The following is a 26,053-nucleotide window of genomic DNA, read 5'->3' as shown; positions in this document are numbered from 1 at the left end:
AATGATCAGTGTCATTTGGTCTGACCCAAATCCTCATTAAGACCGAGGGCTGTGGTGGAGGGAAGGCTTGAACGTCGCATCTGACGTACGCTTTGCGCGCAAATCGGCGGTCCCGGCAATATGTTGAGCCGACCGTCAACAGATTGCCTGATTAGGCGGTCACGGATCGCGGATCACAAGTTCGCAACACATGAGGTCCATACTCCTCGGCTATTCAGTATGCGACCTAAATACGTACAGTCGTACACTGGCTATTCAGGCGACGTCTACTGGAGCGTGCCCGTAGTTCCTTTGTGTGGAGGCCCGTCAAATTTATTTATATATCGCCTCGAATGTTTGAAATGTTTCTGTTCTCTAGCCTGGTACACATTCATGACAAGATATTCCAGGCTAAGAATTAAATGAGGCTTTTCAACCCTGGGGCTCTTCCTACTGTCCCACTGCCTTATTCTTTGCAGTCGCGAATCGGATCCCAGCAGACAGGCGCATACTCATTGAGTGCAAGACTGGCCATGTCCTCTTCCGAGAGCGTGAAATCAAAGACCTGAGCGTTATCCAAGATCCTCGACTCGGTGGCCGATTTGGGAAGGGGGACGTAGCCCTATTGTCATAAGACCAGTCAGTACCGCAATCATTCGGTTTTGCAGAATATGCAGGAACCCAAGTTGCATACCTTTTGCAAGCTCCATCGGATCAGCACCTGCGCCGGGCTTTTTTGATGCTTCTCGGCAAGCTTCTTCAGAACGGGCTCCTCCATTCGGGTCGCCTGCACAAGCGGGGAGTACGCTTCCACGATAACGTTGCGCTTCTTGAGCCACTCGGCGATATCCTCACGCGGGCACCACGGATGAATCTCGTACTGGCCGACACTAATTTCACCGCCGGCCCCATTCTTGATGTACTCTTCAAGCTCTTCCAGGTGCTGGATTGCAAAGTTGGACACGCCTAGCGAGCGGACCTTGCCTGCCTTTTGCGCCTCCACCAAGGCCTGCCATGCTCCAAGGCGAGCTTCCTTTCCACCGTAAGGGGCGTGGATCAGCATTCTGCGACAAAACGGTCAGACATATGTTTCCTTGAAATGCTGCATGACAAAGGCGGTTGCATACAGGTCAATGTAGTCCAGCTTGGCAGCTGCGATACTCTCCTCGATGGCCTGCTTCGCCTGCTCATAACCCATATACGACGTAGGGACCTTGCTTGTATAGAAGATCTGCGAGCGATCGAGCCCCGACTTTCGAATCGCCTCGGCACTCTCTGCCTCGTTCCGGTAGACCTTGGCGCAATCAATCTGTGCGCCAAGAAAAGACAGGTTAACCCGGATCTCTCGTCTCCGTCAAATCATGACCGACTCGGTCTGAGGAGCGTCACTTACGTGGCGATATCCCACTTTCAGAGCCTCAAGGGCAACTTTTTCGGTGACATCAGAGGGGCTAATGGGTTAAAGACGCTAAACGTCAGACTCTATATGATTGCCAGAGAAAAGCCACACACATGAACTCACGTTTGGTATACCTGCATCGACAGAATCAGTGTCAGTCGGGTCCATGGCATCAGTGACAAACTTGGAGTCCCGGTCTGGGGACAGTCAACTTAGTTTAATGGGTCAATGTAGCAACTTACACCGAAGCCGAGTGCCGGAATCTCATATCCTGACACCAACTTGTAGGTAGACTGAAGTGACAAGCCCGCCATTGTTGGGAGGCGTGGTTCTCTGTTGTGGATGTTTGGAGATCTTAGACTCTTAGTGTCAAGTTATCAACACTGCACAACTCTCGATGGGAGAATTTGAAAAAAAAAGAAGAAGAAAAAGAGTCAAGTCGAATTGAGGAATTTGACCGACTGAAATGTAGTCAGCTCTCCATAAACCTTAGCCCATAATCCACTCATTCAGTTTACCTTTGGAGTCAGCGACGGGGTTCAAAGCCGGGCAGGTCCAGGCGTGCAGAACCACTTTCACCCCATGCTCGGGCCCACCTGCTCCCGAGCCTCTGAAGCTTCAAAGGTGAGTGGGTAGGCCAATTACCGAATCCTAATACTCAGTAGCCAACCCGGGTCTGCACAACCATAAAAGCTGTCTGTTGTCAGGCTCGTATCCCAGAGTACGATCATCTTCAATCTCGAAGTCCTACCGTTCTGTCAATCAGTAGTTGCCGGGTGAACCCGTGAGTCGAAGGTTCCATGACAGCCGACCAATTTCCTAATTAGGCAGTTCAAGCCACAGCAGCAAGTCCATCTAACCAAATTACCCAAGTCTTTCCAGGTTCAGTGAGAACAGTGAGAAAAACTCGAGTGGTAGAAGTACGAGACATTCATACGGAAGCATCCGGAGAACAGAGCGGCTGCTTGCTCATTTTGGAGCCTTGTGCGAGACCCAGTTCGTACATGGCCCATGTGATGGAGCTCACCTTCAGTAAATCCAACATGAGACTCTTCTATTCTTCTATCTCCGTGTCGAGGATAAACTATCAGGCACCCGCTGTTCTGCTGAGTGACATGTTTCATGTAAGTGGACCCAACTTGTAGTGATGAACTCATGAGTAATAGTGGCTCAGGTAGTTAGTTACATGCAGGATGAGCTGAGTGTCTAGTTGAAGCTTAAACAGGAGCGGTGTCTGCAGGCAGTATATGCGGGGCGCCATCGTCACCCAAAGGCCAAGATGTAAGTTATCCGGCCCCGCTGTCGAGTCGAGGAATCTTGTGTCGCCGGGTTTCGAGATTAGTACTCCCTCGTACATCGCGCTTTCCTGCATCATCTCTCCTTTTCAGTCCGAAGCGTCTCCTCAATAGTCTGTAAAATTGGCACGCATTCTGCGCCGTTTCTACACCCACGCTCTTGACGATGCGCTTAATCAAGAACAAAATCGAGCATGGCGGCTCCGGTGAAGTCACACTTTGCCCCGAAGAGCCTGAAGACATGGTGAGACTCGACCAATCTCTCCATCCACGTCCAGTGTGGCGGACTCTCATCACCACCTAACCTGATCGTTTTGTACCTTTGCAGTGGCATGCATACAACCTGATCCGCCCAGGTGATCTTCTCCGCGCCAGCGCAATCCGACGAGTCACAACCGTGCAAGATACGGGCTCGACATCCTCTGCCCGTGTGCACCTCAATCTGGTCATCAGAGTGAAAAACCTCGATTTCGACCCACAAAGCTCTCAGCTGCACGTCTCCGGTCAGATTATCAATGAGACCGCACATACCAAGATTGGGCAATTCCACACCTTGGACCTCGAGCTCAATCGCAACTTCACTCTCGAGAAGGAGGTTGGCGCGGACGGCGAGGGTGTCGGGTGGGACAGTGTCGCGGTCGAACAGCTCAAGGATGCGGTCGACGAGGGAGGCAAGCGACGGGCCGAGGCTGTCGCGGTTGTGATGCAGGAGGGACTGGCTCACATTTGCTTTATCGGACAATTCCAAACGATAATGAAGCAAAAAGTGGAGATGTCGGTACCGCGCAAGAGGCAAGGTGGTGGCGATCATGATAAGGTGAGAATCGATGCCAATGACCTCTCTTCGTGGACGACCTTATCATTCACCTTGCTAATCTGTCTCTCGTTCCGCAGGGAATGAACAAATTCTATCGTGTAACCCTTGAGACACTCCTACGCCAGATGGACTTTAATACAAGCATAACATCTGGGACAAATACCGACGGCGTGCGACCGGTTCTACTCGCGTCCCCCGGCTTTGTAGCAGCGGGCTTTCACAAATACATTCAATCTGAAGCGGCCACCACGACACCCGGATTAAAGCGCCTCCTCCCCAGCATTGTGGTTGTGCATTCGGCGTCGGGATATCTCAACTCTCTATCAGAAGTTCTCCAGTCGCCTGCCGTCAAGACGCTTCTCGCAGATACCAAGTATGCCCGAGAGACCAAGCTCATGGATGACTTCCTGGATCAACTACGTAAGGAGACAAACAAAGCCACCTACGGTCCACGAGAGGTCGAGTCGGCAGTCGACCAAGGCGCCGTGGGTCGTGGTGGTGGTGTTCTCCTCGTCTCGAATAAGTTGTTCCGGTCGCAAGACGTCGCGGAGCGGAAACGATGGGTCTCTTTGGTAGATCGAGTGCGAGACGTCGAGGGCGGCGAGGTGCGAGTGCTGAGTTCCGATCACGAGAGTGGGAAACGCCTCGAGGGTCTTGGAGGCATTGCCGCGCTTCTCACCTTTCCCGTCGTGGATGAGGATCTGGACTCGGATGCTGAAAATTGATACATGATGATGAATTATGATAAATGACGCATGCAGGTGAAGGTTGTACATACATAGATTTACAGTCTTTTACCCAGCTGGCCCTGTGTCAAAAATAGAATCTACCCGGCCTGTTTTGGCCCCATGGCGCAGTCTCGCCGAAAGCCCAATTCCAGTCCAGGCCGCGGTTTGCTTCGGACTGGCGCAAATAGGCACGAAACAAAAGCAGCTGTCGATGAGATGACTTGATAGTACTATGGTCCAAGAAGTGGGAGTCTTCAATTCAGAACTACCAGTACCAAGTACAAACTCGTTCAAGATGCAACACTCGAGACTCTTTCTACATGGCATCGGTAGGTTCAGGACTCTGAAAGAGTCCAGGGGAGACCGCTCAGCCCCCAAAGCCCGTGCGTCCCCTAGTCCTTCAGTGCACCATCCGAACACTACGAAGAGAAGAAACGAGGCGCACCGAGTTAATTTAATGCAGCCACGGCCCGTCTCCAGGACCCATGCATCTTTTTGGAGGTCTTCAGTTGAGCACAGAGTATATTTCCAAGGGCCAACAATGGCCCGATATTCTAGCACTGCAGACCACCTCCTCACTAGCGGAGATTTGCTTCAAAGTCAACCTTGTCCATCATTTCCATCTCTGAAGTCAGAACTTACACACCCATGCACACGAGTGCGTGTTACTATGTTCGTGGTTGTAAAAAGTCAAGTAAAGAAAAAAAAAAACATAGCACATACACACGGTCGTGGTGAGGCTGTGTAACAATAACAATTCCTGGGCTCCGTAGATTTCAAAATTCGGCCGATGGATCGGACCGAGGATCTAACCTTATTATTTTTGGACGATGGGTTGGGACTTGGGAATGCCCTTGTGGAGACGGGAGTATCGACGGAGCACTCGAGGGGTTGAGGTCAGAATTGGGGGCCGTGGATATTGAGCCTTGGTAGGAACCGCAGATTTAAATGTTGGTGGCCTGAGTCAGGATTGTTTTTTTGGCTTTTCTTGCGGGCGTTGGTCGATTGAATGAGAATACAGGAAAGTATGATCCGCTGGAGATGGAGCTCTAGTTCGGGTAATGGGCTTTGTTTATCACAACTTCAATTAGCCAAAAAGATTGGGTAGGCCTCGACAGCAGATATGCGAAGCAGGTAGAAGAGAATGTGCACAAAAAAACAAGACTTGTCCACGCCATATCCAACCAACGCCTGAGCTATTCTGGAGAGTAAGATCAAAGGTACATGAAATTGCAAAAAAAAAAAAAAACAAAGACACGTGCAAAAAAAAGCAAGTCGCCCAGTCGAAATCTTCAAATCACCCTTCGAGCTCGTAGAATTTGCGTTTGCGAGGTTCGGACGGACCTTCAAAGGGCGACTCTGCTTCATCTGATGTAGTGGAAGGGGAGTTACTGCCGGATTTTGCATTTCGCTGTTTGACTTCGATGTAGCGTAATTGAGCCCGACATTGCTCCGGTGTGTACTCTTTTGTTGATCCCAATTCTTTCATCTGCGAATAAGACAACAGTCAGGCAAAGTCACCGAATTTGAATCCAAATTAAGTTGCGAGTGAAAAGCTCTGTATTACCTTTTTAGCGATGAAGTCATACTTTTCGATCTTCCACATATCGGAAGCCGATAGGAGGAGTCGGACCTATCGGTTGAGAAGAAAGATGTAAGTATGATATCTCCGGTGCCGCTGTTCCCCCAAATGGCGGGCAGATCACTGCAACTCTGCAATAAACGGGAGGAAAGTGGCGAGAACAAGGAAACAGCAGGTCAACGTACTCACATCTTGCTCTTCCCAACGTGCAAGCCGTTCTTTGCGGCGGCGGAGGAGTCGCATTTGTAGGCGAGCTTCACTCGCATCGTTATTGAATCGCTCGTAGAATTTCTCCCGAACCTTCTTCCACGCCGTGCCCTTGTCGCGCAGCTCCTCCACGAAAGCATCTTCCTCCTCGGCCTTTGGGTCTCGACGACCTCGGCCGGGCGCCCGGGGTTTGGACGGCATTGGAGCTGTACCTGGCGTGCTGTAGCTGCGCTCGCGTTGCAGACGCTCCACGCCTTCTGGGTCCGGGAGAATGTTGAGAGGTGTGCTGGGATTCCGAGAGGGTCCTCTCGCATCCGACGCAGATCGTTTCACCCTCTTTGGTGGTGGCAGTGAAGGTGAGATAGTGGGCCCGTAGCCCATGGCATACTGGTGATCACTTGGAGCAAACGCATAGTTGGAGATTGGCGCTGATGTCCGTGGATATTCACTGGGGAATGGGGCCGTGATCCCGAGACCCTGCGGTTGGAGACCATCGTTGATGTTATATCTGTATTCTGGAGGAGCGGCAAAATCCTGGGTATGAGGATGAGTATGGTGACTGAGAGCCGGGCTGGATCGAAATGAAGTATCAGGTAGAGAGATTGGTGTGAGGATGCCTGGATGCGAAACCAGAGGTTCCGTGCAATAAGGCGATGGGGGGAGTCCAAGATATGGAGTTTGAAATGCTGGCTATCACATATTGACGAACAGTTGCGTCTATAATTAGCCCACTGAACATGAATGTGATGCCATCCTGACACCCATGTGCCGACAATATGGTTGATGCTATTTTCCAAGTGAGTGTGGATCTTACTGTTTCAACGTTGGTCCATTGAGGGACAGTCGATTCATAGTAGTTCTGCAAATCCTCGCTCGATTGCGATGTGGGTGGACAGCGCGACATGATTTTGGTTTCGATGCGTTGATAAAAATAGACAAGCACAGTAGGAATTGGGGAGGGTTTCCGAAAGTCACAGATTTAACTGATCGGTGATTGGCACGGGTGCCAAAGGTGGCAGAAGATGAAACACGGTCAGATACTCCCGTGCAGGAACACCAGCGACAGAACAATCCTCGGGCAGGGAACAAGTGTGTACCAAGCCTTCAAAGTTCACTAGATGGGGAAATTGATCGGGATGAAGTTCTAGAATAATGGCATCCAGTCCGAAGTTGGTCAAATTGAAAGGGCTTTTTTTCGGGTCGTCAACCACGAAGCATGAGAACTTGTCCGGTAGCCCTCCAGATTCTTATAGATGAATTCCGTCCGAGGCAGAGAGAGGGGTCAAAAGCAAAGCAATCTTGCAGGCATTGCCCACCGCAACAACTCTCTCGACTCAATTGACGGACATCACAGCCCACGGCAGGAATGCCTCGCAAGGCAGGGATGGACCAGCAGCGTCGTTTTCTCAACTATAGGCTCAGAGTGCACCAGAATCGCAAGAAGGTACCGCCGATGAGTACTGCGCTGCATTGGAGCGCTCGGGAGACGAAGTGCAGACTCGACGAGGGCCTATATTTAAGCGCCAGCGGAGTCAATAGTGCGCATTGTGGCCTTGATATCACAACGGTCTTTCTGGCCCCCATCTGCTTCCCACCATGTCCACTCCCCATTACCTCCCTCGTCCCGTTGATGTTTAGGCCGGAGGGGGCCATAAGGCGGGAACTTCATAGTGGACATATCCTCTATCAATCTCTGTCCAAGGCGGACTCAGGCAGACCGAGCAGAGCAAGGGCGGATATCCTTGATTTTGGAGATCATATCAGTTTTGGGGGGTGGTGTAATCGATGCAGCGATCAATCTGCCCGTGTCTCTGCTGCACTCCACTACACCGAAAGGAGGATGGTGTTGTGGAGTGCAGACTTGACGGAGAGAGCGTCCGCCCAATTAGAGCCTCGTGAGCCCACAAAATCGAGCTCGATGGGCGGTCATTGGCGTGGAGAGGTGCAGAGGGCCAAAATCCGCCCGAATGACAGCTTCGGATTAGCGCTGGAGGGTGAAGTTAATTGTGCAGTCTGCCCTCAGGGCGTGCTACTAGTACCCGACTCAACTCCCGCTAAGGCAGGCAGTGCATGTCTTCCTGCCCCTTGTGGCAGGGATGCAGCTCACTTAGCGCACGGGAGAGACCAGCAAGAGATCTAGACCCGAAGATGGTAGAATAACAAGCTCAGGAAAAAACATGGGAGCAAAAGTGACAGGTTTCCCGCGTACGGCAGGCTCGTCTAAGGCCGACCATCTGCCGCTGGATCGTAGACAAGCCTTCATGGAATCATGCTCAGTCTGGGCTGCACATTGCGGGCAGACAGTTCCAGTTGAGGTCGATGGGGTCCTCGAGAGTATCATCAATGTACGAAATCCGGGGTCTTCATCGTTGTCGACGACTATCAAGATCAGCTTCTATTCCTGAACTACGTTTCCTCGTGAGAAGATTTTACCTTGCAATGCCTCTAATGTATCGTCTCGCCAACAGAGGGCTGAAAGTACCAGTTACCGACAACTCTGATGAGATACCACCTTTGCCATTCTCGATCTGCAGTCGCGACTTAACAAATGCAACATTTCCAGATTGGCATGCGGCGGCTCTCGACTGGTCCGGGGGAGTCCTGATCAATCGGCAAAGAATCACTGTGGTACTGAAGTTCGGACCTGCAAGGCCCGGCCGGGGTTCTGCTGAGGCTGAAAGGCTAACCGCGCTTCGATCTTGGCCCATCCTCCCGGAGGATTCACAGCCGGTAGTTAAGCGCCGAGGGTCCTGAATGGTGGATAGCTCCACTTTCGGGTCCGCGTGGTGGGCCCTGTTCTCGAACGCAAGGATGCATCTCAACGGCTACGGCGAGAATGATCATACAGCTAGGACACAAGACGCAAGAGCTTGGACCGATTTCAATAGTCTGCCATGCCATGTGAGGCTTTTTTCCGTGATGCACCTTCTAGTGCTGTCTCTGCGCTGTAGTGATTGCTCACTTCTTTTCCACAACCAGCCGAGTGCATCGTTCTTTGATGCATCATTTGCCGATATCCGATCAGAACATGACTTGTCCAGAACCGGCAAGAGCAACGTGTCGCTGGCTGGGAGGATCTAGGATGTGCGAAAGTCTTCAAGAAAAAAAAAAAAAAAAAAAAAAAAAAGACAGGTGCCCATGGAGGCCACATAATCTGCAAAAGGTCTTGCCGGGTCCGCATGTTCCACAGTAGTCTCCTGTCCCTCAGCTCCATCACGTGCTTATTCCACTATGTGTGACGGTCCGCCTTGGAGACTATCATTCAGAGAAATTTGCTGCTTGACTCAACCCAATTTCGAGGCCACACCGTCATGCTAAATAAACGTCTACGTGATGGGACTTTATGGAGGTAGTACGACTCGCCCGTGCAGAGGGCTCAAGACTAAAAGAGACACCATGTACTCCTACCTATCATATTTGAGGAAATCATATGTTGCAGTGAAATGAGGGACGAAACCATGACGAGAATTTGTCAGCCCCATGAATGTCACTCTGTTGAGGCCCGTGTTATACAAATCGTGCAGGGTCATGAACAGTCTATTGAGCAGTGCCATGGCTCTTCCTCCTTGGTAAAGGTACATTCGCGACAGCGAGAGGCGGCATATTTCCACCCAAGTCTCGTTGACCGATCTCGGGCCAGGTGGCCATAGAGCACATTCGCGGCAAAATGTATACATGAAGAGGTCTTATCCCATGGTACGAGTCCGTGAAGAATTCTCCCGGTCATCCATATAGTCGTCTGACCACACGCCGTGTGTGTCGTCGTCGTCATCAGGGCCGTCCCGTCGCCCGTGGCTCTCCAAGGTATCATCCGCAGCGATTGAGATGCCACGTGCACCCCATCGGTTGTGACTCAAATCGCGCTCACCACCTTCCTCCTCATGACGCAGATGCTGCTCTTCTTCGGTCGATGCTCGACTGGCTCGGAAATTGACAACCCGATTGACCAGCCAGCTTTTAGCGTAGTCTTCCGAGTCCACCACACCACCGTTACGAAGCTTGACCCGCTGTCGTGAGTAGTAGACCCAAGCAAAGTCAACGTAAAAGGCTGTTTGCACGATCCCGAAGACAAAGGCGAGCGGGTCCCAATAATGGTCTTTCCCAAAGCCGCGCCAGAGCCAGTTGAGGATATAGAAGGCCCGGTATGAGCCGAGAGCGGCGAGATAGTAGGAGTCGATGACAGTGGGCACAGTGGTCTGGCGAAGAAGGAGCAGCTGAGGGAGGACGCATACGGACTCGAGGATGATGGAGAAGGCCCAGAGCAGCTAACCAAGAGATCGCGTCTTCTGTTAGCATGATAAGCTGAGTGAATAGAGACTCGTGACTGCTTACCTCCATCGCCCACTGCACAGGCCCGTGTAAATGCTTCCACGATTTACCCTCGAGAAGAAGGTACAGGATGGGGGAAAACACCAAGGAACCAAGCACAGAGTAAATGCCGAGTTTCCATGCACGTTCCCGCTCTCTCGTGCGGGGGAAGACTCTCATCATGATGAAAATGGTATAGAACGAAGAGAAGATGAAGAATAGTTTGAAGGCGACATTCCAGATGACTATGGGCCCATGAGATTCGACGGACCACGCACTCGGACTTAACAGATCAGTGTATCGGGTCACAAACACCGCAGCGTATAGAATCTGTGTCAACAGAGATACACCTATCAAGGAGGGCAGGTCAAGAATCAGCGTTGATGTTTCATTGCGTCCTTGCCAACCTCAGGCGGGACCACGCGACCGGTGCGGAGAAGCACATCTTACCTTCGGCGCTTTTGTTCTTGTGTATAGCCCAAATCAACAGGCAGATCGAGGCCAGATGCGAGACATCAGCCAGGATACGGAATGGATTCATGCTGAGACCAATGTTGGATGTGCAGAGATATAGCTCGGGTCGGATTGTCCTAGACTGATATGACTCCCTTGAGCCGTCAAGTGGTGAGGGGAAAGAACAAAGCGCAGGCGATGTATCTCAATAAGGAAGTGGCAGATTATGAATTATCAATTGATCACGAGCTCGTCACAACATGGAGAGCTCATCCAGGAAGAGGCCGATCCAACTTAGCCACTGTGCGGGGAGAGATGGCTTGCGTGGCCTCAACGAGCGTGTATCAGTCAGTGTTGGCTCAAGACTGGGGCCTCCGATGCCGCGCAAGGGGAGCTGTGGATGACATCTCTTATCGGCTATCAGAGCTTGGGCCACCCTCACGTGAGTGGAGACGGATCTCTTGATTAATTGCGGATCGCGAGTCGCAGTCATCCACTTTTTCATCTTAATCGAGTCGGAATTCAACCTGTCAGCCAGGCGCCACGCGGTTTAAATCTGGCGTCCCCATGTTCAATGATGATATCGAGTGGTTTTTGTGCCTCTGAATCATTCTGTGCTGTCAGCAACGAACCAGTGATTTTTTTTTTTACATTGTGCAATTGTCTCTGTTGTCCTTGCAAATATATCTGTAACCTCGACGGGTAAATTCAGTGTGGGCCTCCTCCAGCTTCCAACGCGTGAGGTCAACAAGGTTGCGGAAAGAAATACCTTAAGAGGTGTGGCTCAGTCTGACTCCCTAGTCCTTCAGTACATCCCACAGCCTATTCAGCACAGCCATTGGATTTAGGCATGTAGGACAGACAGTCCCAGTGTCTTCAGTCAACAAGTTACCTGATTTCTCATAGTCCACAACCTTACAAATTCTTGCGCCAATGGAAGTCATAGGTAGTGGAGTGGAGGTAGCTTTCGACAAGCCGAGCTGTTGCATGTGGCTGTGAGATACTATTCATGTTTGTGCTAGGTGTTTATATCAGGAGGACATCAATGATGCGACCTCCATGACGGGCTGACTCGGTAATTGTACGGATATTTGGCCTCACGCGGCCTTGAACCCTTACGGAACTTTATTGGAACCTAAGGGGCTCTAATCATTCACTCGAAGAGTGATCAACAGTGAGACTGTGAATGGATGTGGGCTGGAATGGGTCAGGTAAGATTGTAGGTAGGTATGTCTCACAACGTCACTTCAAAGAAACCAGCCCTGCTGGTTGGATAGAAACATTGTTCATTTTGTAGGAGTCATGTTTACTAGATAGAGGCGGGGGGCTTCCATAAGAGGGTTCATCTCGGTCCTGGTGTCGAATCGAAACATGCATTATACTCCCGCGAGACGAGTCTACTAAGGTTGGGACTCAGTCCATCCCATCCCATCAAATCCGCACTCAGTAAATCGCGTTCTCGAAGCCCTGAATCGACCAAAGGCGGGGGAACACACAGACGACGGACCCCCTCAACGAAGGTGCAGAAGAGTTGCCCGCTACAAGTGATCTGATCTGCGGCGAGATGCGTGGCATACATATGGTACGTGATGCCCGTGCTATCCTCGTGCGATTGCAGGAGAGCTCTGTGCTGGTGGTGTATATCTTATTGGGTTGTGGTTGTTTCTGCGGAGCCTGCTTGCCCGGTGTCTTTGGGGTGCCTGCGATGCACCATACTCTACCGGTGTTCATCAGAGGGACTCGAGTGTCTGTCTGTCTAGCCAAAAGTTGGAACATAAAAGTCAGATATCTAGGGTCAAATGCGATGCAAGCTTTGCGAGGGAGAAGTTGTAGTGTACCATCGATCGGGGTCCACCTGGACAAGCCTTGCGCTATCCAAGCTCCTCGCTCACATGATCGCTCTCCGCTGGTCTTCTAGTCGATCCATTACCGCTGCCTGAGAGCAGCCGACTTCTTCATGGGTTCTCTGCTGATCAGGGATATTGCCGTCGAGAGAGACGTGAGAGGTTCCTTCGGAGATATGGTACATGAATGAGCGCCGTATGGTATCCATCATCCAACGCTATCAACCAGAAACAACATGAGATGCAACCCCAAATTCCACGCGCTCAATTGGATTGAGAGTCCAATGCTGTTCCACGAGCGAGTTATACCCTTGATCATGTTGGACAGGCTGCTTGTTGGAATCAGCTTTTTGCTCTCGGTACTGGTTCTCCATCCCGGTGATTGCTAGCCTCGCACTGGAACGCTTCGGCGGGTCGCCGGATTTCAGAATTGGCGGGCACTGGTGGTGCCAGGGGAGGGGAACGCTCGGCTTGACGATTTGCAGGGGGGTGTCAGACGCAAGCAAAATCAGGAGTCTATTATTATATATCCTGAGCGATCGAATGGGAACGACCCTTCGTCGTGTGCTTCTGACAGACCCATTACAAACCTGTGGATGTGGTGCAAAAGGAATAAGCTGGAGGGGAAGTCGAAGCTCTTCCATGACTATTGCCCGGTAGACATGCGACCACAAGGGCGAGCATCTGTAATGCAGTGATGTTGTGGTCGACCTGATGGGGATACGGGTTCTATCGGCATCTTCAGCTAGATTCGCTGCGCGGAGGGAATACCAGACCTTCCAAGAGGAAGTTGTCATCATTCATATGATTTCTAGCGTAGCATCCAGTCGACCCTACTGGATTGTAGCGGGTTGGAGCTCACGGATTGATTCAACGGGAGGCTGGAATGACCGGCGCCCGTCTAACCCGTCGATCATCTCCCGCAATTGGCGAGCAACCGATGGTCATCGCGCCAGTGGGCTGCGGCTCCATCTCCCTCTGCGACGATAGATGCTCCGTCCTTTGTCTTTGTTTGCGATCCAAGATCATCCTAGCCATGAACCTAGTCCCTCATTAGTTGCTAGAATCCCACTCGAGGCTATTGAATACCTGTAAACTGTACGTCCTAAGCCCCAGAATCGGACGTCGCAAGTGAAGTCGAGTGAGTTGAAGTGGATTCGGTGGAGATACCCCGTGCCCTCGCCGCATCGCGAGTGCAGTGCAGTTGGTGAGCGCTGAGCACTGGGCATCGCCGGGGGTCTAGAACTCTGGAACGAGTCCACTTCCAGGTGCAAGACGCTTCTTTGCTGCCACTCGAGTCCCACCAGTCGGCCGTTGAGGTGCTCGCGCGGAGAGCTGGGAGCTGGGAGCTGGGAGCTGAGAGCTGAGCTGGAGAAGAGCTTCACGGCCCACGCGCGTGTCAACAACAATCTGACAACCGCGACGGGTAATGCTCGAGGGCCTCGCATCACGCTCCCACGTTGTAGTTCTCGCTGATGGGCGGTAGAGAATGACCACGAGGTTGTCGACCGATTTTCCATTGTGGGGTTTCCATAGACCTTTTTGATTCTTGATCGATCGCATTGTTAGTCTACGACGTGACTACGTGACTCGTTCATCCCAGGGTCGCAAACGCTGGGATTTGCCTTTTTGACCACAGCCAACTGCCCCCCGCTCTCTTGTCTCTGCCCGAGTCTTGCTCTGCCACGGTCACTCCCGCTGTGCCGCCTCTTCCCTTTCTCCTCTCTCTGCTTCCTCTTCTCTCCTCCCCCCCTTCCCCCTCTCCTCACTCGCGATCGTCTCAAACCTTCACGTTTCCTGCTTTCTGCAACCATCGCCCCCCCCCTCTTCCCCTCCCTTCTCGCATCGCGCCCAACCCCCCACCCCAAAAAAAAGAATCACAACCGTCTTCAGTCTTCGGATTCCTTTGGATTCCCAGAGTCAGCTTCCCTTCTGTCAACACCTCTCTTTACCCTCACCCAACCAAACAACCAACTCGGTTCCCAGCCTCATGTTCTCCCCATACTCGGAAGAATTTGAGGTGACTGATCCCACTCTTCGACCATTGGATTTTGATCTGTAAGTAAAGAGAATCGTGAATAGTGTCGCTGTGGTATATCTACAGTCCGAGCTGCGGAGTCAGAGAAGGATCCGCTCCTTTCATCGCATGCCTGCCGCACCGAGATGGACTCCGTCGCATCTGCGCTCCTGTTACTGCTCACGTTGTCGCATCCTTGAATCACGTGTCTTTCCTTCGATCGTACCGGGATCTTTCTCTGTATATCTACTCTGTCTCGTGGCCAAGCTTGCTTTGTGCCATAAAGCGCAGATGGGAGCTTCTGCGCTCCATCAACGCGCAGGCGGATGTTTTGAGCTCGCCGCTCCACTGGACCATCTATGATCAGACCGCCTTGCTCTGTGATGCCCTGGGGTACACCCTGGCCTCTTAGATCCGACTCTATTGAGCTTCACTTGGGTGATCGTCGACCTCCCAATCATGACGCCTCTCCTCCTCTACCAGTCGACCGACCGTGTTCCGGTAGCAGCTCAGCTCCATTGCGCGAAGACATAGATACGTGTTCAAATACACTCAGCGATGTGGCAATGTCCACCGCGCGCAGTGCCAGGAGCCTCTCACCTGCGATTCTAGCTTTGGCGATCGAGGTTCAGAAAGGAGGACACGTGATCCAAGAGCGTCCCAATTCCGCTCTCATTGACCCGCAGTCACCGGCGCGGAGATGAGAGGAGATATCGCTCTTACTCACACTGCATCGTCTTCTTCTGCTTTCCATCATATACACATCGTTCCCTCAGATGATTTTTTTTTGGAACTGACACTGTCAGCCCGGCCGGCTAAACACTCTCCTTCGTCATATATCTAACCGTCTCCGCGCTCTCAGGTCTCCTCCAACTTCGAAGAGAATCAAGACTTCAGCAACCAGCAGTGCTCCGCCTCACTTGATTGCTCAGCAGCAGATTCACCCGTTCCATCGAGTTCCTGCCTTTGAGGGCATCCCAATTCCGACCGCCCCTCTTTCGCATCAACAACAGCAGCAGCAGGCCCAACAGTCGCAACATCCACAACATCCCCAACACCAACAGCACCAGCAAGCACAGCAGGCGCAGCAAGCATCAAACCAGCAACAGCAGCAGCAGCAGCAGCAACAACAGCAGCAGCAGCCTCAGCAGACCCAACATCATCAACATCAACAATCGCAACAGCAGACTCCATCTCGCAAGCGCCCACAATCGCCCAACGCGAGTTCCTCGAAAATGATGACCGCGCCAACCCCCTCGACGAGCGGAGCAGCTGAGGCCGACGCAACTGCCCCGGCGCCTCCAACAGAGCCCGCGCCCAAGAAAAAGGGTCGCACCAACACTCCATGGACTGCCGAGGAGGAGCAGCGATTGAAGACCATGCGTGATGCGGGCCGTAGCTGGAGCGAAATTGCCAAGGTCGGTGACGTGCCCTTGCTTCAAGCAACTCGGCCATCCCGAGTGATGACTAACGCAGTGGTGCGCTCTAGACTTTCCCCACACGAACGGAAGGCAGTGTGAAGAAGCATTGGTACAAGGTACGCCCTCGTCGATATGAGTTCACTTTCTCCCGGAAGACTGTGCTAAATCAGTACCCTGTAGGATATGCATTACGCTGAGTTTGCCGAGGATGAGGTATGCTCGCCCTTCGCGTCCTTCTTCCCTAATGATCAAATCAGAGTGACTCACACAGCGACAGTCTGTCAAACTGCGTGACGCGATCAAGGAGTACGATGCGAACAAGTGGAAGGTGATCGGTCAGAAAGTCGGCAAGCCCGCCAAGGTAGGCCAGATCCCCACGGCTCCGAGACCTGTAATCAGTACTATGCTAACGGTGATCTTCTTTACCTCCGTTTAGGCCTGTGAGCAATACGCCAAGGAACATTTCAAAAATCTTTGAGCTCTAGGATTTGGCAACCTCCACTGATGAAGTGACGATTGAAGCTTTTCTCGATTTCCGTTGGGATCTTTTCCCCCTATCGATCTCCATTCCCTTTTGATACCTCTCATGAATTTGACTTTGGCTTCAAGTTGCTTTCCCCCTGTCTTTGCAAAATTCATAGCGATGCAATGATTGATCACAGCCGGGTGAGGGGGGGCCACTGATTGTGCCCGGCGAAGTGAGTAGGTAATTCTTGATTTTGTTGGTCGCCTTCAATATCTCATGTCCCCTCATCGAATCTACTCACGGCCGTGGTGAACGCTCCGAATCTATGTTTTGGTGTTCCTGCACTCGTGGTTCTTCTCTAGGGCTTGAGTCTTTCTCCTTCTGGCGCCAGACAGGCTTTGTTCTTTGGTCAATGTCTTCCCACATGATTCAGTTTTCCTTTGAGTTCTAGTTTAGTTGTTCCTGTTCCCATGACCCCAATACCACTTTTTAACGAGCCTTGAACCGGATCCTGAACCACAACCTCCGAGTATAATGCATGTGTATGGAGTGCGGCGCTCTCATGATCGATCATGGGCCCAGTGGTGGCAAGTTGGGATATCAAGATGGAAGTTTCGATCACGAATGGAGTTACAATCGACCTGTGGTGGGTGGAGTGGGGCAGCGAATCCGCCGATAAGCGCTGTCAATCCCCGATAATCTCGAATTTTAGTCCCCGCGGCGACCTTTTCCTTTGCCCCACACTCTCAGTCGCTTGCTCCTCTTGATCAATTCGCGACTGCCCAGGCCGACACTCTTTTCATACTATTCAAATCTGTGTTGGGATCATACCTGGTCGTGGCACCCCAGACTCGATCACACGTCTCGTGGTTGCAGTAGCGGGAGCAGATCTCTGAAATACGTCCAGTCGCCCGTACGTTGAGATATCAGTGACTCATTTGGAAGAGCAAATTACAATCGGTTGGTCGTTCCCCAGTGAATCCTCCTTCTGGGTCTCTACCAATGATTTCTATCATTCAAGAAGCGAGACTATATTGCCTTGAATTCATGCAGATTTCACGCACCTGCATTTGACTGACAACCTACCAGGATGGTCTCACAACCTGCAGTCGCCACTACGGCGGCGGCGCCTACCGACTTCGGCGATGAGTACAAGAAGGCTCGCTCAGATGAGCAAACATTCAACAATGCCGATGAAAATGCGGACTCGATATTCCCAGCTGTAAATCCCGCCAGCTCTCGCGTCGGATCGATGATGAAGAAATTTGAGCAACAATTGGTGGAATACAATCTAGAGGCCAGAGGCATTGAGCGAGTTGCACCCCATGAGCGCATGAAGCGATTGACGTGGGTTTCATACCTGCAGACCTTCATCCTGTGGTTTTCGATCAACCTAGCGGCAAACAATATTGCCATGGGTATGCTGGGTCCGGCCGTGTACGGGCTGAGCTTCACGGATTCGGCGTTGTGCGCAGCCTTTGGAGTCACGGGCGGCTCTATGGTGTCGGCGTGGGTCGCGACTTGGGGTCCCCTGTCCGGGATCAGGACGATGGCCTTTAGTCGTTACTCCATGGGGTGGTGGCCGAGTAAGATCATTGTTTTGCTGAACTTGGTTCAGATGCTCGGGTATTGCCTTCTTGATAGTGTGGTGGGCGGGCAAATTCTGTCTGCTCTTTCACCGGGAGGATTGTCAGTTGCCGTGGGTGAGTATGCTGTTTGAGCATGTGTTGGACATGGCTAACTTGGCATTTCCTGGTATTGTCTAGGCATTGTCATCATCGCGGTCATCAGCTGGGTGGTGGCCACCTTTGGAATCCAAGCTTTCCATTACTATGAAAGGTTTGTTCTCTCATTTCTTCCCTCACGAAGCTGCGCCCTTTGCTGATGAGAATTCTATAGATACGCGTTCATCCCCCAATTGATTGTGATCTGTATCTTGTTCGGCCTCTCAGCGAACAAATTCGATCTCTCTACGCCCTCTCAGGGAGATGCCCGAACCGTAGCCGGTAACAGGTGAGTTTGAATTTCGCCGTGTATCCCACCTCCGTCGATGATTACCTTGCTGACACATTCTTCTCTTGCAGGCTGTCGTTCTTTTCCATCTGCCTCAGCGCAGCAATCACGTACTCTCCACTGGCTGCAGACTTCTTTGTCTATTACCCCGAGCACACGTCTCGTCTCTCGATCTTCTCTCTGACCCTTGCCGGTCTTGTGCTCTCCTTTGCTACAGCCATCATTTGTGGAATTGGACTTGGCTCAGGAATTGCCTCGAATTCGGATTGGCAAGCTGCTTACTCCGTTGGCCAAGGTGCCCTGATCGTGGAGGGATTCGCCCCTGTCGGTGCGTTTGGCAAATTCTGTTCCGTCGTCGTCGCTCTGGGACTCATTGCCAATACGGTTCCCCCAACTTACTCCGCGGGTGTCGATTTCCAAATCCTCGGACGCTATGCTGAAAGAGTTCCTCGGGTGATCTGGAACACCGTCGGCGCTATAATCTTCACAGTCTGCGCATTGGCTGGTCGAAGCAACTTGTCCGAGATCTTCACCAACTTCCTTGCCCTCATGGGCTACTGGGTTGCAATCTGGTTCGCCATCCTCATTGAAGAATTCTTCTTCCGCTGGCGCACCGGGTATAACTGGACAGCATGGCGCGATCCCTCGAAACTACCCATTGGTGCAGCCGCCTTCGTGGCCTTTGTCGTCGGCTGGGTCGGTGCTATTCTTTGTATGGCACAGGTCTGGTACATCGGCCCACTGGCCAAGTTGGTAGGCGCCAACGGCGCTGATATGGGCAATTACGTCGGCTTCTCGTGGGCTGCGCTCATTTACCCGCCGCTGCGGTTGCTTGAACTTCGATTTGTGGGGCGGTAGACCTGCCCTCCTGGACGAAGCTTGCACAGTGTCTGGCTGTCATTGTACAAATTGACTCGGCCAAGTCAACCTTGTCCGAGCATATGCCTCTTTATCTCGACTCGCGTTGCGTTGCTTACTCTTATTCCACGAGCGTTATTTGTTCAACACAACGCCCAATCGTTGGCGTTTCTGCATACTTATGAACATGCATGTGAATATCGTTGACAACTCTATGGTACATAGAGAAAAGTTTGTGTATAATCTGTATATAATATGTTCGATGGCAGTGGAAAGGGCATTGGAGTGTCGATGTCCGATCAGTATTTGAAGAGGCCCCATGGTACGCGCTGTGTCTACTTGACGCAACCAGATCATCTTCGAACTCTGCGGGCTCGGTTCCTTGAGCGCTCTTTTTCCCACCCCATACTCTAGCAAGGTGATGCAAATGACTGTTGAACGCGGTTCACATCCTCGATAGAATAGTATAAAATCTAGAAGAGATGAATATACCGGGGAAATTCTCAAACGCAGGCTGTCGATTCGCGTGGGGAGATCATTCATGTATCAGACTTGGCCTACTGAGTCCGATAGCACTGCCAGTGCCAGGTAGATATGGGAGTACAACATGGACAGCGTGAACTCCAAAAGCGTAACAACCAGGACAAGATTTGTCATTGTCATCTACTCAGAGAAATATTCTACAACAATGATCGAGGAGCGACAAATCCCAAAAAGGTCGCGAAGACGGGGAACAGATACAGAAGTAGACAGAAACCGTGTTAATGTTGTATGACAGCAGGACCTTGGCAGGAGAGGGTACACGGGCGATAGAAATGAGCCATCATTCACACTATATCAGTATCACAAGGGGGTGGGTCAGGGGAAAAAGAGGTAGGGAGGTAATTCAAAGACGATAGAGTACACTTGGATCTAGCCTCGGATTTACCGGTACCAGTACTCGGGCTTGACGAAATCGGCAAAGGTCTTGGGCTCCTCGTGAGGGGGGTGGTGACCGTGACCGTGGTCGTGGGCGTGGGCGTCCTCCTCAGGGCCGATGTAGTTCAACTTGACGACGTTACCGCACTCACCGCAACGCTCGAGGGGGCGGTCGCGGGACACCTGTGGTAGAAAGTGAATTAATTTTCCATGATCTTTATTTCGTACTCGGGGATTGGAGTTTAGTCCATGTGATGACGTACGGTCAGCCAGTTGACCTGGTGGGAATCGGCAGGGTAGCCAGTGCAACCAGCGTACTGCTCATCACCGGCACCATTGACGATGATGGGGTCCTCAAGTGTTCCTATTCACCGCGCAAAAGCTTCAATTAGCAAGTGATCTTCAAGTGGACGGATAATCGAGTTCCCCCATGATCAGCGTATCGGAGAAGAACCCGGTGCTTGCTTGCTTGATTTCACGTCGAATTCAAGCGGTGTTATATACATACCCTTGCGAGAAGCATCCAGGGGGCGCATATCGAAGATGTCGATGCCCTGCATCTTACCGATGAGCTCGAGACGCTCAAGACCGGTAGCCTGGATGTAGTCGGTAGGGATGGTACCAGGCTTGGCACCAGGGGGGATGAGATCATCCTCGACCTTGATCTCTGTAATCAACCAACGAGTGACAGGTCAGTCATCAATGGTACACATATCGTCACCATCAGCAATCAATTGACGTCCGATGAGAACTGGAACCGAGCCGAAAGAGGCGCCTGATAGATTGTTTGTCCGCGGACCAAGGTGAGATGTGGTGCTGTGCCCCATCATTCTTCAGGGCGACGTTGTATGGAAGATTTGAGTTCTCACATGCGGTTCGAGTTCGCATCGGAGCAATTGATCGCCGCATGTTCGTATAGGTACTAACCGTCAAAGGACAGGATCTTGCCCTCCTTCTCGACTCCCCACTTCTTCTCGGCGCCTATGAGAAGCGTAAGCAGGTTAGTCAATTGATCCTTGATTCAGCATCCGAAAGTATGAAAACAAAGAAGTGGCGTATGGTGACCCAATTGACAGTCAACCGGGAGGGAAGACGGCGATGGTCGGGCGAGGTCGGATCAGGCCACTGGGGGACGGAGAATCACGTACTGCGCAGGATGGAAGAAGAAAAAGGGCGCTGAGCAGTCTTGAGGGCACGAGCGGGCGAGCGCCGCACAAGGGCGGAGGCGGTGCGTTGAAGGAACATCGCGTTCGCGGAGTGGGTTGGTAGCGGATTGGGGAGGAGGGGAGTTCCAAGCAGGATGAGCGAGAGTTTGGAGTTGAGGTTTGGGCGAGGTTTGAAGCCGCTTCGACCCGTTCAAAGCTCTGATTGGTCCATACTCACAGACCAATCGGCCGCAGCTAGCTGTCATGAGTCAGCACGTTGAGCGTCACGTGAAACAGTCTGATGCAGGTGACGTTGAGCCTGTTGCGGCAGAGTCGTGCAGCTTTGCCGCATTGAGAGCATAGGGCTTAGGGTAAGACGATATCAATGGAGCACCCGCCTGCGGCAGGGGAACTATAAACAAAGACATCCAAGTCCAGGTCGAGTCCCTGCAGCTGATGGCGATTCATGAGTCAAACAGCGTAGCATCGCTTGATTGACAACCACATCGCAAGATGCTACTTTCGATAGACTTGTCAAAGAATCTATCCTTATGCGCGAGGAACAATCTGTGGAGAAGCGATTGTTGATGCAGGCCTTTTACTCAGCCTTTATGCTCTGTCTCGAAGACTCGATTATGACGACCAATCAATCCTCATCGCCTTCATGAAAGGGTGTGCACACGAGTTTCTTGACTCGACAAATGCATCAAAGAAACATTTTGACCACCGCAAACATCACCGAATACGGTGTCCCATGCGCGCGAAAGGGCCATCGAGTCGTTTTGCGCCAGCCATGGATATGGTACAAATGGGAGCAGAAACCCCTCCCAAATCCTCATCAGAGAAAACCATCAACTTGAGCATCATCCAAGATGGTCGCCTTTAGACGTTATTCTTGCGGTCTTCTGGCCCTCTGGGCGTTCGTGCTGGCCTTCGCCGCAATTGCTTCTGCGGACTCTGTCTTCGGTCATCAGAAGCCCCAGTCGGCTGACTTTGCGGGGTCTGTTGATCACAACGAAACACTACTCTATGCAAGAGGCTCAACTGCTTTGTGCAAGGTTTACGTCACTCAGTCTGGCGACAATTGTGACTCCATCGCGAAGAAAAATGGCATCTCGGTCGCTCAGCTCACTAGCTTCAATGCTCGCTCTTGGCGCTTCAATTGTGCTGCTCTTCCACAGGGCGCTACAATTTGCATCGGCCCTGGAGAGCCTCCCATGCCCACGGCAAAAGGTGATGCAGTTTGTGGTCCGTTGATGCCTGGATCCATGAGACCTGATAACTGGGCTGATCTCGCATCGATCAATCCCTGCCCAAAAGACAAATGTGTACGTTTTGTCTCTTCTCCATATGGTCTCTCAAGAATATCCGCATGACTAACTCAAGCGATGTATAGTGCACAGTTGATGGCTTTTGTGTCTCGCCGTCGGGAAACAAGTGCACTTCTCAGGACCAAGCCTGTGTGTCGAATTGCCAGCTCGGGGCACCAAAGGCTCCAAATCCTCCCCCTGCTGCAAAGCCTACCGTCAATATACCGGTCCTTCCTTTTGCAAAGCCAAATCCCAAAGAGAGAACAACCATGACCAAATTTCCAATCACCACAGCGCCGGGTATCACTACAGCACCAGCCATCACCACGGCACCAGGGACTACCAAGAACGTCCCAAAGCCCCCAAGCACTACATCCAAGAAAAGCGAAGTCGCATCAGTCACCTCAGTGAATGGACCTGCTTGGACACTTGTTGCTTACACCAGTACAATCTGCGATGGTGAATACTACGTGATAAGAGGCCACGCAGACATGGACAAAAAGTGCATTGACTTGCCCGGAGACTACTACACCGGGGCTGATGAAGTTGCTGGCGTGTATTGCAAGCACTTCACAGATGGTGGTTTCCGCTCAGGCTCTTGCGCCACGGGAATTACTCGCACGATCTATTCGTGGAATCTCAGGGGAGGTGTTTGCACAGCATCCGATAGTTCCTGCGAAGATGGTGGCGGCCGGTCTTTCCAGATCGATGCTTATGATGGCGGATGTCAAATTGACTATAGTGCGGAGCACGTTGAGTTGAAGTGGCGCTCTATCCGATGCCAGCTCCTGTGAGGTGTATGCCTAGCCGGCTTTGACTTGAAACGCTATCGCAAGAGAACGTGTCGTGCTTCGCCTGTTTTTCTTTTTGGTGTTTTAGTTTCGTGCTGATTTGGCAAAGAGGAGGAAGGACGGAATACGAGCGATCCCGATTGAAACGACGATGGCAAATGGTGAAACTTTACGTTGATATTCATGCTTTTGATTTTCTGAATTACGTATCAAATTGAACATCATTTGGTTATCTCTTGACTTCTTCTATTTTACACTTTCACATGACTCCCACGAGGTGTGTAGTACGCTACTACGCAGTACGCGCCGCCCTGCCTTGTCACGGGGAAGGGTCGGGAGGGCAAGTCACGGGCGAAGTGAGGCTGCCGCGGGGTAAGTTCAGCTTTCGCTCGCCTGTCACTGCTGTACGGTCCAACAACATGGGCCTCGCGAGAATGATCCACTCTTCTCTGCTTCCTGGCAATGCACCCTGCTCTCAGACGGCGTTGACAATCATCTCCTCTCGTCTGCAGATGCATCAAAGTTGGCCAAGAGAAGGGTTACCGAAGAACGACAAACATCTGTTTGCAGCATTAATCCCTGTCGGTGGTTCTCTCTGAAGGGTCATCAGCCCAGATACTGGTTCCAGACGTGGCAGATACTGCACTGTCAATAATTGCCAGATTGACTGTGAATCGAGTCGTTCGCAATGAGCTATCTTCGAAAACGCCTTGTCGTATGTTTGGATGGCACATGGGTGAACAGCGATGAAGGCTACAACCGTCCGACAGCCAGTGACCCAAACTATTCTCTTCAAGTGCCCACCAATGTGACTCGACTTTATCGAGCGCTGAAGAAGACTGGCTCTGATGGCATGAGCCAGATCGTGTACTATCATCCCGGGGTAGGCACCTCTGGATCATTTCTGGATGAGCTTGCCGGAGGAATCTTTGGAGCTGGGGTAGACGAGGTGGGTCCTAAGCTGAGCCTTTCGCGATCGCAGGATAGAGTAGATTGACAGGCATCGTTTGACAGAACATTCGGGAGGCCTACAGTTTCATTGCAACAAATTACGAGCCAGGCGACGAGATCTTTCTTATAGGATTTTCCCGCGGAGCATTCACGGCACGCAGCGTGGCTGTAAGTAGCTAGTCCTTGAAGTAGTAGAGATTTAAGCCCATAGCTTACAGTGCCTTAGGGACTGATCACCCAGATCGGACTTCTTAACTCCAAAGGAATGGAGTATCTCTACCCTATATTTAAGGATGCGGAGAACATCAGGGATTTGAATTACAAAGACAAATTTCCCACAATACCATTTCCCAACAAACCTCGAAGCCGACGAGAGTACAGGCTTCGTCTAGAAGACGTGCGCATCCTTTGCCCCTTCTCATGTGTGATTATCGACTCAGCTGACCGATCAACTCGCAGGAAGGTCTCACACGTCTCACTGACCCCGATGGCTATACCATCAAAGTCCGCTGCGTTGCCGTGTTCGAAACAGTAGGCAGCTTGGGAATTCCTGACACGAATCTGTCAACGAAACTCAGAATTCCTCGGTCAACAAGAGAATAAGTGTGCCCAAGTTCTGCCTCAAATTACGCACACGCAAAGCTGACCTTCAGTACATGTAAATGGTACGATACATCACTCTCCAACACCGTGGAGCACGCCTTTCAAGCCCTCGCCTTGGACGAGGTCCGCACCTCGTTCGCACCTGCTGTCTGGGAGAGGCCGCGGGGTGTCCATACAGACTTACGACAAGTCTGGTTCTGTGGTGCCCACTCGAATGTGGGCGGAGGTCTTCCCGACCAGGAGCTTGCTAACGTGAGCATAGCCTGGATGATGGACCAACTGTCTGAACTGGGTGTGGCTTTCGAAGAGAGCACAATTGATACGATCTTCGAGGCAAGTGTCAAGTATTACTACGACCAAGCTTTCGACGGCAAGCAAAGTGAAGATAGCTCACCTAGCAAAAGATGGAAGCAATGGGCCGAGGAGTCGATCTATGAGGAGCACAAGCCCGTCAGACCCTGGGGACTCGGCGAGATAGTCCAGTCCGCGATTGGAATATACAAACTTGCCGGCAAGACCACCCGCACGCCGGGAATGTACCATCGTATCGATCCGAGAACTTCATATCCCACGCGCGAGTTCCTGGAAGGTACTAATGAGCGCATACATCGATCCGTGCGAATCCGGCTCGGTCTCGAGGGACTGGGTTTTGACGACAACGGCTTGTACAAGTGCCGGGCGTTGCTGAAAAAGGGCCCGTGGATTTTGGAAAAGGTGCGAGTGAGATCAAGACTTGGAGAGAGACATAGAGATGGGGTGGAAAGTGAACAGTATAGTGAGGAAATGCGTTGGGCGTGGGTCTATAATGGACCCGCCGAAGGGGCGCCGCCAAAGGACATTATGCTGGAGGAGGTCCTTGGCCCATACGAGAAGAGACTCCTCAGTTTGAACAAAGGTATTTCAGATGATCTGTTTTGAAAATTCATTGCACCAAGTTCGAGCTAATAA

General features: G+C 51.7%; 10 protein-coding genes across 10 annotated transcripts; 5 read left to right on the top strand and 5 right to left on the bottom strand.

Moving 5' to 3' along the window:
* Positions 1–445: 445 nt before the first annotated feature.
* N7539_001503 (aldo/keto reductase) lies at positions 446–1,692 on the bottom strand (the record flags this gene model as incomplete). Its single annotated transcript, XM_056931106.1, has 6 exons — positions 446–601; positions 674–1,043; positions 1,107–1,288; positions 1,373–1,430; positions 1,502–1,512; positions 1,621–1,692. 6 exons carry the CDS (start codon positions 1,690–1,692, stop codon positions 446–448), a joined length of 849 nt encoding a protein of 282 aa, XP_056793137.1.
* Positions 1,693–2,839: 1,147 nt separating this feature from the next.
* N7539_001502 (putative translation factor pelota) lies at positions 2,840–4,215 on the top strand (the record flags this gene model as incomplete). The annotated part of the gene is made up of 3 exons (XM_056931105.1): positions 2,840–2,917; positions 3,002–3,490; positions 3,568–4,215. The coding sequence occupies 3 exons, from the start codon at positions 2,840–2,842 to the stop codon at positions 4,213–4,215; spliced, it is 1,215 nt and encodes a 404-aa protein (XP_056793136.1).
* A 1,300-nt stretch (positions 4,216–5,515) lies between these two features.
* N7539_001501 (uncharacterized protein) lies at positions 5,516–6,911 on the bottom strand (the record flags this gene model as incomplete). The annotated part of the gene is made up of 4 exons (XM_056931104.1): positions 5,516–5,707; positions 5,786–5,851; positions 5,990–6,541; positions 6,822–6,911. The coding sequence occupies 4 exons, from the start codon at positions 6,909–6,911 to the stop codon at positions 5,516–5,518; spliced, it is 900 nt and encodes a 299-aa protein (XP_056793135.1).
* Positions 6,912–9,693: 2,782 nt separating this feature from the next.
* N7539_001500 (ER lumen protein-retaining receptor) lies at positions 9,694–10,856 on the bottom strand (the record flags this gene model as incomplete). The annotated part of the gene is made up of 3 exons (XM_056931103.1): positions 9,694–10,272; positions 10,340–10,665; positions 10,766–10,856. 3 exons carry the CDS (start codon positions 10,854–10,856, stop codon positions 9,694–9,696), a joined length of 996 nt encoding a protein of 331 aa, XP_056793134.1.
* Positions 10,857–13,851: 2,995 nt separating this feature from the next.
* On the bottom strand, positions 13,852–14,175 carry N7539_001499 (uncharacterized protein; the record flags this gene model as incomplete). Its single annotated transcript, XM_056931102.1, has 1 exon — positions 13,852–14,175. One exon carries the CDS (start codon positions 14,173–14,175, stop codon positions 13,852–13,854), a length of 324 nt encoding a protein of 107 aa, XP_056793133.1.
* A 1,689-nt stretch (positions 14,176–15,864) lies between these two features.
* On the top strand, positions 15,865–16,486 carry N7539_001498 (SANT/Myb-like DNA-binding domain-containing protein; the record flags this gene model as incomplete). Its single annotated transcript, XM_056931101.1, has 4 exons — positions 15,865–16,047; positions 16,119–16,166; positions 16,231–16,263; positions 16,328–16,486. The coding sequence occupies 4 exons, from the start codon at positions 15,865–15,867 to the stop codon at positions 16,484–16,486; spliced, it is 423 nt and encodes a 140-aa protein (XP_056793132.1).
* A 1,120-nt stretch (positions 16,487–17,606) lies between these two features.
* Positions 17,607–19,387, top strand: N7539_001497 (purine-cytosine permease family protein; the record flags this gene model as incomplete). Its single annotated transcript, XM_056931100.1, has 4 exons — positions 17,607–18,219; positions 18,283–18,355; positions 18,416–18,529; positions 18,601–19,387. The coding sequence occupies 4 exons, from the start codon at positions 17,607–17,609 to the stop codon at positions 19,385–19,387; spliced, it is 1,587 nt and encodes a 528-aa protein (XP_056793131.1).
* A 924-nt stretch (positions 19,388–20,311) lies between these two features.
* Positions 20,312–21,550, bottom strand: cox5b (cytochrome c oxidase subunit IV; the record flags this gene model as incomplete). The annotated part of the gene is made up of 5 exons (XM_056931099.1): positions 20,312–20,488; positions 20,569–20,669; positions 20,814–20,972; positions 21,233–21,286; positions 21,454–21,550. The coding sequence occupies 5 exons, from the start codon at positions 21,548–21,550 to the stop codon at positions 20,312–20,314; spliced, it is 588 nt and encodes a 195-aa protein (XP_056793130.1).
* A 772-nt stretch (positions 21,551–22,322) lies between these two features.
* Positions 22,323–23,554, top strand: N7539_001495 (LysM peptidoglycan-binding domain-containing protein; the record flags this gene model as incomplete). The annotated part of the gene is made up of 2 exons (XM_056931098.1): positions 22,323–22,778; positions 22,847–23,554. The coding sequence occupies 2 exons, from the start codon at positions 22,323–22,325 to the stop codon at positions 23,552–23,554; spliced, it is 1,164 nt and encodes a 387-aa protein (XP_056793129.1).
* A 685-nt stretch (positions 23,555–24,239) lies between these two features.
* N7539_001494 (T6SS phospholipase effector Tle1-like catalytic domain-containing protein) lies at positions 24,240–26,023 on the top strand (the record flags this gene model as incomplete). The annotated part of the gene is made up of 5 exons (XM_056931097.1): positions 24,240–24,500; positions 24,566–24,670; positions 24,729–24,899; positions 24,962–25,089; positions 25,117–26,023. The coding sequence occupies 5 exons, from the start codon at positions 24,240–24,242 to the stop codon at positions 26,021–26,023; spliced, it is 1,572 nt and encodes a 523-aa protein (XP_056793128.1).
* Between the last annotated feature and the right edge of the window lie 30 nt (positions 26,024–26,053).

The sequence above is a fragment of the Penicillium diatomitis genome, assembly GCF_028827545.1.
Source record: "Penicillium diatomitis strain IBT 30728 chromosome Unknown utg000002l_segment0_segment0, whole genome shotgun sequence".
Classification (NCBI taxonomy): domain Eukaryota; kingdom Fungi; phylum Ascomycota; class Eurotiomycetes; order Eurotiales; family Aspergillaceae; genus Penicillium; species Penicillium diatomitis.
Note: the sequence above shows the minus strand (reverse complement) of the source record. Positions and strands in the feature narration are given on the sequence as shown.